At 38.0% G+C, this 10,897-nt stretch overlaps 1 protein-coding gene across 4 annotated transcripts in view; it reads left to right on the forward strand.

The window, feature by feature from the left end:
• The window catches only part of MFSD1 (major facilitator superfamily domain containing 1), a 24,100-nt gene extending 18,966 nt beyond the window's left edge, over nt 1-5,134 (forward strand). Inside the window, exons 12-15 of one of the 4 annotated variants that reach the window (XM_007454122.1) lie at nt 576-688; nt 2,609-2,656; nt 2,917-2,974; nt 4,343-5,074. In XM_007454122.1, the coding sequence (XP_007454184.1) occupies nt 576-688; nt 2,609-2,656; nt 2,917-2,974; nt 4,343-4,346 (223 nt within the window). In that variant the 3' untranslated portion in view covers nt 4,347-5,074. Of the gene's footprint in view, nt 1-575; nt 689-2,608; nt 2,657-2,916; nt 2,975-4,342 lie in introns of all 4 variants that reach the window. The other 3 variants (XM_007454119.1, XM_007454120.1, XM_007454121.1) reach the window with 3 other exon arrangements.
• Nucleotides 5,135-10,897: the final 5,763 nt, after the last annotated feature.

Here is a 10,897-nt window from a genome sequence, read left to right on the forward strand (position 1 = left end):
CACTTAGCCCTTGGATTCATGCAGCAGGAAGGTGTTGAGTTTAGACTATACTTGCTAAGGCAAGCTCCCTTGCCTTTGAGCCTAAAGTTTAGTAGTGGAAACAGTCATGGGATTAAAGAAACAAATCTAATCAGGTCATTCCTGGTTGAAAACCCTCTTAACACTAATAGTATGTGGTTTATAGATACTAATATTTATAGTGAATTGGTACTCTGTGTGTGAAGACTTTAGAATTGAAATGTTTTTTTTTTTTAATTTCTTAAATTGTAGCATGCAGTCCATTCAGAATCTTGGGTTGGCAGTCATTTCCATCATTGCTGGCATGATATTGGATTGGTGTTGAGTTTAGACTATACTTGCTAAGGCAAGCTCCCTTGCCTTTGAGCCTAAAGTTTAGTAGTGGAAACAGTCATGGGATTAAAGAAACAAATCTAATCAGGTCATTCCTGGTTGAAAACCCTCTTAACACTAATAGTATGTGGTTTATAGATACTAATATTTATAGTGAATTGGTACTCTGTGTGTGAAGACTTTAGAATTGAAATGTTTTTTTTTTTTAATTTCTTAAATTGTAGCATGCAGTCCATTCAGAATCTTGGGTTGGCAGTCATTTCCATCATTGCTGGCATGATATTGGATACTTGGGGATATCTGTTTTTAGAAGTTTTCTTCATTGCCTGTGTTTCTTGTAAGTGCGCCACCTGGCAACATTTAATTTCTTTTAATATGCAGCAGAATGTTCTCGTTTATACTTTTAGGTTTTTGTTGTTATTGTTCTTTTTCCCCCTTTTTTAAACCAAATCACTAAGATGTATCATTCAGATTTGCCTAATTCTTAGCCTGTGCATCAGTTTCTCAGCTGGTGACTTTTTAGTTTTCTGAAGATTCACAGGAATTTTTCAGGAGATTCCTGTTCTTAAAGGCAGCAATGGAATCTGATCCATATTCTGTTCTAAATATTTATGTTTATTTTTAATGGTAAATATCATGTTATATATTTTTAATTATAATGGAAAAAAGAATGTAGTATGGATACATGTTACAATATCAGTGAACATTAAAAACATCCTTAGTGAAAAAAGCCATACAGAACAGGCCACCCAGATCCCATACTCATCTTGTCTGTTTTATAAATATTTATGGTTGTTAAAAAACACTTTCCTCTTTAGAGTGGAACCATTTGAAGGGTCCTGAGTATGTCCCTGGTGTGAATGTGTAGACATTAGTGTGGCTTAGGTGTGAGCACTCATTGTTTATTTATTAGTCTATTTTGAATTGTTTTTATTCTTAGTCCTGTTATTTAATTTTTACCTGTAATGATTCATTGGTTAAAAATAGGAAGCATTAGGAAACTGCTGAAAACTACAAAAATAAATCAGTATTTTTTCACTGTGTTTGCCTTACACATCAATTGTGTTCATCTGAAAAAAAATGTTCACATATCAGATGTCTTTTATGCTTCGATAAATTGTGTTTAAAATGGCAAGCCCGAGTAATGATTTTATCTGACTTCATTTTCATTTACATGAATAAAGACTGTCTATACTTGAGGTGTGGTATTTGCAGATGATTGCTTATGAATAATAGCCTGAATGCATTTTATTATCTCATAATTTTAGAAATTAGCACATCAAATTTTAAAAATATATTCTTAGGGCTTCCCTGGTGGCGCAGTGCTTGAGAGTCCGCCTGCCGATGCAGGAGATGCGGGTTCGTGCCCCGTTTCGGGAGGATCCCACATGCCGCGGAGCGGCTGGGCCCGTGAGCCATGGCCACTGAGCCTGCGCGTCCGGAGCCTGTGCTCCGCAAATGGGAGAGGCCACAACAGTGAGAGGCCCGCATAACGCAAGAAAAAAAAAAAAAAAAAAAAAAAAAAAATATATATATATATATTCTTAAATAGTGGGCCATATACGAATTCATAGTACTAGGCTGTGAAAGTGTTTTTGTCTATTTTTGATGATGCAACGTGTGGTTTAATCTCAGTCAGTGGTTCCTTATAAATTTGGTTCTCAAACGAAACACCATTCCATTTAAAAAGGTTTTTGTTGAGGTATAGTAAGTTAAGTGTGCCACACTTGTTAAAGTGAAAAGCCAAGTACCTGACTTTCTGAGGCCTTTACTGGTCTGGGTTTCTGGGAGTTTAATGATCACATTTTAATATTTGGTTAATTTGTAAAATGAACATGGTGTTTTCAGACCTAAAACCCCCAAAGGATTACTTCTATTTGGCTCTCTGTAAAAACATAAACAGTCTAGCAGCTGGCAGGGTTTTGGGAAAGTACTGGGAACTACCAGCATTACAAAGGGAGAGGAAAGAGAAATGATCCGTGGGTGGGTTGGCCCCTTCTCCTGGGGGCAGAGGGGTCTCAGTTTCTCTTTTTCTGTCCCTACCATCCCTGGGCTCAGGTTTTAAAAATATATTTCTCATGGAGAAAATGGTGGGTAACTTACTGCTTTTTGGAAAATAATGTGAAGAGTGTTTTCATTTTTAAATGCTAGTTAATAAAGATTTGATTTTCTAAGCTTTACTTTGTAATTATGATTACATAGGAATCATTGGGAAAAAGTACATGTTTTTAAGGACCTTATTTTTTTTCATTTCCAGTCTCACTTTTATCTGTGGTCTTACTCTACTTGGTGAATCGTGCCCAAGGTAAGTAGAAGTTCAGGTAGTTTCTTCTTAAACCACAGTGGATCATCTTTTTTTTTTTTTTTTAAATTAAATTAAATTAATTTTATTTTATTTTTATTTTTATTTTTGGCTGCGTTGGGTCTTTGCTGCTGCACTCAGGCTTTCTCTAGTTGTGGCGAGCGGGGGCTGCACATTTGTATGTGTGTGTGTATGCATGTGCATGTTTGAATTTTTCTTACGATAGTTGTGTTGAAAAGATTCTATGCTTATTTGTATTTTAGGTGGGAACCTAAATTATTCTGCAAGACAAAGGGAAGAAATAAAACTTTCTCATGCAGAGTAAGTATTGAAAGAAAGAAAATTTTTCTTTATTATGAAAATCTTAAAACAGTAGCATTTTATTTCAAGATATTGGGTTTAGACATTTAAGAAATTAGTCTTTTTCTTAAGTTTTGAGAGCCAACACTTATCTCTGGAACTACTGTAACATAATTTTTCTTTGTGTTAGAAAAATTTTAAAGGGTGGATATCAAAGGTTAAAATGAAGGAGATAGGGCTTCCCTGGTGGCACAGTGGTTGAGAGTCCGCCTGCCGATGCAGGAGATACGGGTTCGTGCCCCGGTCTGGGAAGATCCCACATGCCGCGGAGCGGCTGGGCCCGTGAGCCATGGCCACTGAGCCTGCACGTCCGGAGCCTGTGCTCCGCAACGGGAGAGGCCACAACGGTGAGAGGCCCACGTACCGCAAAAAAAAAAAAAATGAAGGAAATAAAGAACAAATTGAGCTTTAACTTGCCTTCTGAGAGGAGAGAGAGAGAGACCTGCAGTATTTGTAATTTATTGGAGGAAAGGTCTTTGTCCTGACTTCCTGTGCTGGGCTCACCCTTCCATTCTTTCTCGTATTTTCTTTTTCTTAACTAGTTGAGATAATCTTTTATTTTCTCCTGGTACTAACATGCCATTATGTGTTCTCTGACTCACTTGCAACAGATTAAAGTATCTAGTGTTTAAGTTAAATTAATTTTTTCCATGAGTGCATGCTAAAGCATAGTAGTGATTCTATTTCTTGTTATTTCTAGTTTTTTAGACATTGTATTTTTTATGATTTAAAAAATTTATTTGTAAATATATACCACCTGACTGTAAGTTTTATGAATTTTGAGTAGGTTAAAATCTGGTAGAACAAGGCCGTGTTTTCTGGGGCTTGATTCTTGGCTATCTCAAATTCCCTTTTCACATAGTAATTCTACTATAAACAAATGCTGTTAAAATCATGTTTAAGAAGGATTTTTGAAGTCAGAGATACTCAACATGCCATGTGTTAAGTAAACAAAAGGTAAAAATGCAAATATAATGTCCCAGTTTTATTCAAGAAAAAGTATGTAGGCATGTGTATTTCTTAAATCCATTACTTATATATAAAAGAAAAAATGCTGAAAGAAAAATCCCCAATACTAACAATTCCATTTGAATGGTAGGGTTAGAAGAGTTTATTTTTTTCTTGGTGTTTCTATATTTTCCAAATTTTCTAAGTCGATCCTCTATTACTTTTATGATCAAGAGGAGTAAAAAGATTATCCAGCAAAATGTGTAACTTAATATTTGGCACTGCATGTTTTATAGTGGTTATGGTTTTCATTTTGTAATAATGGGGTTTCATGTTTTTTTTCCTCCCTTTTTTGATAATGTATTGCATTGTGTTTTGCAGGTGAGAAGTTTAAATGACTGTGTCATGAGAATGGGCTGCACACATCATTGGTTTGAAAACCTCCAATTTTTTTTTTTTTCTTTTAATTTAGGGTTTAGTTGTTAGGAAAAATAATGGTCTGGAGAATTATTATTTTTATATTTTGAATATATCTATTTTAAAGTATAACTGTGAGGACTGTTTTAGCCTGTGTCTTGTGTATTGCTGAAGAATTCTGCTTTGGAATAGGCTCATCAATGATGAAGTTTAGAAAATTGCATCTGGTACATGCAGGTGATTTTGAGTAAGGACAGTAAATAATGGAAATCTTTGGACCTTGTATTGAGATAATTTTCACAAAGTGTATCTTAGGGATATGGCCTTTAATCTTAAAGCAAAAAAAAAAGCTTTTGAGGGATTAGAAAGAATATTTTATATAGAATAAACAATGGCATTTTAATAGGCGTTCCCTTTTGTAATAGGGAATATTTGAAAGATATTTTTATGAAGTCTCATTTCCACAAATAGCAGATTGTGTTCTGCTTTCTTTAGTTACCAGAGGTTGCTGAGCAGTGACCCTTTTGAGCTTCTTTATTTCTCTGTTACTGAGGATCCTAATCCCTTAGGGGCATAATTTTGTGGTACAAACTTTCTGTATGGTTTTTCTTATAGTCCAATTAATTACTAAAAAACGTCCTGTAAATTATGATAATTGCGTATCTACAAGGATGAATAAAAACACTGCAAAAGGAATACTTGATGTCTTTTAACTTTTTATTTAAAAAAATATTAAAACACTGATTTTAATTCTTATTTATGTGGAAAATTATCTCTATAAGAAAATCTAAGTTGGAATAAAGAAAATTTGACTAAATACAGTCATTGAAAGATTATGGGAGTAGTTTTTTAATCCAGACTAGGACCTTGAGTAACATTTATGTTTTTTGCATTCAATAAAATACGGATATGAAATTTTTCTGACAAACTTAAACACTTTTTAGTTGACTTAGTCTTGTCATATTACATATTAAAGTCAAGGAATTTATGTGTTTTGCTTTCTGTGGACATGCAGATATTTTAGACAGCAACTATTCTATGTATTTAGCTGATTATAGTGTTAGAAAGTACGTGGCCTAACATTGTAAGTTTAAAAGTTCTAGAGCAGCTTGAAAGTGCATTCCTTATTCAGGGTAAGTTTATTTACATCCATTTTTCTGGTATTGTGTCATTCTTCAGTTGTTAGTTCTCTAGGCTTTGACTGCCATGTGACTGTTCTGGCCCATGGCTATTGAAAGTTGGCCTTGCCAGCTGGGAAAAGTTGGCCTTGCCAGCTGGGAAAAGTTTGCTGCTGTGGAGGGCTTGTGTGGTCTGGCCCTGCCTTACTCTTTTCACTATCTCTCTGTGCCTCAGCTACAGTGAGCTGCTTACATTTTTTCAAATTGGTCATGTTCCTTCCCTTCTCAGGGGCTTTGTCCATGCTGCTCCCTTTGCTTAGAATATTTTATCCAGGGTTCTTTACAACCTGGTTTCACAGGATTTACAACAGAAAACTTTAGGTCCAACTCAGAACCATTCTTCCTGTGGAAGCTCTTCCGGACCCTTCAGGCTCTATCAGGTTCTTCTAAAATTCCTGTGATATTTGAAAAACCGTGAACTTTTCCTTCTAAGCTTACCTCTGCTTATAATGAAGAATTTGTGATGAGGTATGTGGGGTCTCTGTCTCTTCCTTTAAGTTGTATGCTCCATGAGGGCAGGAACTGTGTCTGTCATGTTGATAATGATTGTGTTGATAGAGCCTAGCGCAAATTAGGCACAAAATAAATATTTTTTGAATGATGGATAAAATGGAGAGTAATTTGGAATAACCTTTTTGGAGGATAAATTGGCACTATGAATAAAAAGACCTAAAAAGCAGGATGGTGGTGGGCTGCATGTCTTTTGACTTAGCACTTCCATTTCTAATAATTTAAGGAAACCATCAGACAAATATACACATAAATATATTTTAAGGCAGTATCTTCATTGCAAGGTTGTTCATAACAGCCTAAAGTAGGAAACGACCATTTGTTAGGTATGTTGTATGATTTGCTTAAAGTGGAAGGTTGAGCAGTCTTTACATGGTTTCATTAGAGAGCATATTGACGTGGAATGGTGGCATTATTATGTGGAAGATTCAGAGTGCTGTTGTTTTTGTAAAAACAAACACAAACTTGTCTGAAGGATATGTACCTAAATGTCTCTGGGTGCTGACTTCTGTTTTGCTTATTTGTATTTTCTAACTTTTCAACAGTAAATACTTACTTATAAGAGTTTAAAAAAACCCCACAAAGAACCAAATTCAACAGAAATTTAAGTGCTACTGTTTGAAGAAAGTGGTAGTTAGTGTTCAGAAGGGACGGGGGTAACAGGTAGTGTTTTCCAAAGAAGTTTCGGAATGTAGGTGGGAGTTAAACAGGCCCTGAGTGAGAAACAGAATTTGCATTGACAGGAAGGAAATTGAATGTGAAGGGAACCACAGGTGAAAAAACAATAGAAAATGGGGGATAAAGGCACTTATATTTTGGTCCCAGTGGTAGCAGAGAGCAGCTTCAAGTTGTCTGCAAGCTGTCCATGATTTCTGGAATGACTTGGCCTCAGCCTCAGCCGCCTTGGCTTCTGCCATTTGCAGGTTCTTGGAGCTCTGAGCAGAGATTTGCCGCCTTGAGGGCAATGGGGAAAACTTTGGTGTTTTGTAAAAAGTACTGAAAAGTTCTTGACATCATACAGCCAAACTTACTACAAAATCATTAGTACTTATACCCTTGAGGTGTTCTTATATATGGTCATGCACTCAAGTGAATGTGTCCTCTTCTTGGTGAATCTTTATCAGTCCCACTTCTTGGCAGCTACCCTGCCCAACTTACTCTGCTCCCTGGACTGATTTTCTTCCCGCATAAGTTTGACTGAAAATCAGTTGTGTAATGAAAATCAGTGGACTTATGAGGCATTCCATTTGGGATTTGCATCTACTTTTTAGGAGTTTCTCTTTTTTGGTTTTTTGAAGGGGATTGCTTTCGGTGCTGTCTCCTAAGATTTAGTAGGGTAGTAGCTTTCTGTGCTTCCATTTCCTGATTAGCAAAATGGAATATCACTAGAGTTCCTTCTGCCACTCATGTTCTTAATTTATGAAACATATAAGTATGGTTAATTGCCATATGTTAGATATGTATTCATTGAGGGATGACCTAAAACATTGTCTAGAGAAATAGCTATCCATTCCTTGCATTCAGTTGATGGCTTGGACAGGATGGGCCCTCTTAGGATCACGTTCAGATTCCTTTGGGCCTTGGCAAGCAAATGAAGCATGCTCGGACATTTCTAGGATACAGTGGGTTGTTCAGAAACAGCCAAAATTGTGGGCTGGTGAGAGTTTCAAGCTTCTTGCCAGGCTCATTCCAACCCCCTCCCTCCCTGCTCCTCCCCAAATATTGAGGCTGGTTCAGTTTCCCAAGGAAAATCTGATTATTTCCAGGGTCTGTGTCTTATCACGTTCAGGTAGTTTTTAACCATTCAAAGCAGACCCTATCTGCCCTGAGTAAATAAAAGTATCAGGACAAGAGGCGAATCCCTCTCCCCCTTCCCCACCCCAATAGAGCCCAGATTTTGCGGGCTACAGTGGACAAGAGGTGGTCAGACGGTTGATGGAGTGAGGTAGGAAGAGGATGAGAGGGAGAGGAGAGAGGGTGGGTTTGAGCTGGCAGCAGCAGGGCCGGGAGAGCTGGGATGAGAGAATCAGCTGCAAGGGGAACAAGGCCTATATGAGCAGCAGGAAGCCTGGCCTGGGACTTGGAGGTGGTGGGGAGGTGGGCCTGGAGACGGGCCATCAATGGAGAAAAGACAGCCTCTTCAATAAGTGGTGCTGGGAAAACTGGACAGCTACATGAAAAAGAATGAAACTAGAGCACTCCCTAACACCATACACAAAAATAAACTCCAGATAGATTAGAGCCTAACTGTAAGGCCAGACACTATAAAACTCTTAGAGGAAAACATTGGCAGAACAGTCTATCACATAAATCACAGCAAGATCCTTTTTGACCCACCTCCTAGAGAAAGGGAAATAAAAACAAAAATAAACAAATGGGACCTAATGAAACTTAAAAGCTTTTGCATAGCAAAGGAAACCATAAACAAGACGAAAAGACAACTCTCAGAATGGGAGAAAATATTTGCAAATGAAGCAACTGACGAAGGATTAATCTCCAAAATATACAGGCATGCAGCTCAATATCTAAAAAACAACCCACCAAAAATGGGCAGAAGACCTAAATAGACATTTCTCCTAAGAAGATATACAGATTGCCAACAAACAGATGAAAGGATGCTCAACAACATTAATCATTAGAGAAATGCAAATCAAAACTACAATGAGGTATCACCTCACATGGTCAGAATGGCCATCACCAAAAAATCTACAAACAGTAAATGCTGGAGAGGGTGTGGAGAAAAGGGAACCCTCTTGCACTGTTGGTGGGAATGTAAATTGATGCAGCCATTGTGGAGAGCAGTATGGAGGTTCCTTAAAAAACTACAAATAGAACTACCATATGACCTAGCAATCCCACTACTGGGCATATACCCTGAGAAAACCATAATTCAAAAAGAGTCATGTACCACAATGTTCATTGCAGCACTATTTACAATAGCCAGGACATGGAAGCAACCTAAGTGTCCATCGACAGATGAGTGGATACAGAAGATGTGGCACATGTATACAATGGAATATTACTCAACCATAAAAAGAAATGATATTGAGTTATTTGTAGTGAGGTGGATGGACCTAGAGTCTGTCATACAGAGTGAAGTAAGTCAGAAAGAGGAAAACAAATACCATATGCTAACACATATATATGGAATAAAAAAAAAATGGTTCTGAAGAACCTAGGAGTAGGACAGGAATAAAGACTCAGATGTAGAGAATGGACTTGAGGACACGGAGAGGGGGAAGGGTAAGCTGGGACGAAGTGAGAGAGTGGCATGGACATATATACACTACCAAACATAAAATAGACAGTGGGAAGCAGCCGCATAGGGAGATCAGCTGGTGCTTTGTGACCACCTAGAGGGGTGGGATAGGAAGGGTGGGAGGGAGATGTCAGAGGGGGGGTTATGGGGATATATGTATATGTATAGCTGCTTCACTTTGTTATACAGCAGAAAGTAACACACCATTGTAAAGCAATTGTACTCCAATAGAGATGTTCAAAATAAAGAAATCAGGTTTGGGAGGAAGGTGATTTCAGTTTTGGCTTTGTGGAACTTTCAGTGCCCAAGGGACTGCTGTATGGACAGAAGCATGGGTTTGAAATGCAAGAGGATTTCCCTGGAGAGAGGTTTGGGAGTCATCAGTGGGTCCATCAGGGAGTCAGTGAGATCACCCAGGAGGAGTGTGAGGATAGAGTAGAGAGTGCCAAGGACAGAGCTCTGGGCCCTCCCAACCACACTTAACGGGGCTGGAGTAGAAAGAGGTGTGAAGAGAAGCAGGAGAGTGTGCGTTCTATGGAAGCAAGAGTTTAAGAAGGGAGTGCGTGACAGTGACAAATGCCATGGAAGCTCAAGCAGGATAGGGCCTGACAGTTCACTTTGTAACTGGAAAGCCATTGGTGTGTGGTCGAGAGCAATTTCAATGGAGTGGGATGGTGGGATGGGCAGCAGCCGGCTCATAATGATTTGGCATATGAATTCAAGGCAGAAATTGCAGTAAAAAATGTAGCCTATTCTCACAAGAAACTAGGCTATAAAAGAAGAGAGAACATAAGGAGTGTTCAGCGGCTGTGTCTTTGATTGTTGGGTTAAGGCTTTCTAAAGGTCTTGTGGCTAATGTGTTTTTCTACTTGCAGAATGGAGCATTCTCAGACTCTGATTCTTTAATTTTCTAAGTGGCACTTTTTGCTTTTTGTTCGTGATTTAACCGCTATAAAAATGCCCAGCTACAGCTTGCTGCAGGAACGTAAGTTCTGCTTCTTATCATGGAATTGTTTTTGAGGCGGTTACCTTTGAAGTTGTTTGGTACATTAAAAACAAACAAACAAAAAACCTCAACAAAACAAGAAGTTGAGAAATTGCAAGAGATTTGGTTTGTTTACAAGAAAGTAAAAGACAATGGGAATACATAACTTTATAAGCTTAGGTTATGTTTAATTGCAAACGGCTTTGTGAAAAATTTCCCGTCTTTACTGTCCTTGAAATATGGGCTAAAAAGTGAGAATGCTTACAGGTGTTGTGTGTTCTGGAATTGCTTTGAATTGCAGTTGGTGAGTGTGAGAACAGATAAATCCCAAATGATTTGTGATTTAGTTTTATAGGCACACATTCATAAACTGGGTTCAGGCAGTAATTCCAGAAAAGCATACGCAGGAGTACAGGAGTACTCCACAGAAATTTAGCGAGTACCCATATATTCAAGCCTCTGTTAGATCCTTCAGGAGGGGAAATAAGGGGACTTAAATAATGCTGCTCATACTTGGTAGAAGGGAGATGTGCCTTAATAGATGTGGATGACGGGTCAGAGAAGGAAAGAGCCTTCTGATGGGTGAT

This window comes from Lipotes vexillifer, unplaced genomic scaffold (assembly GCF_000442215.2).
Source record: "Lipotes vexillifer unplaced genomic scaffold, Lipotes_vexillifer_v1.1 scaffold641, whole genome shotgun sequence".
NCBI lineage: Eukaryota > Metazoa > Chordata > Mammalia > Artiodactyla > Lipotidae > Lipotes > Lipotes vexillifer.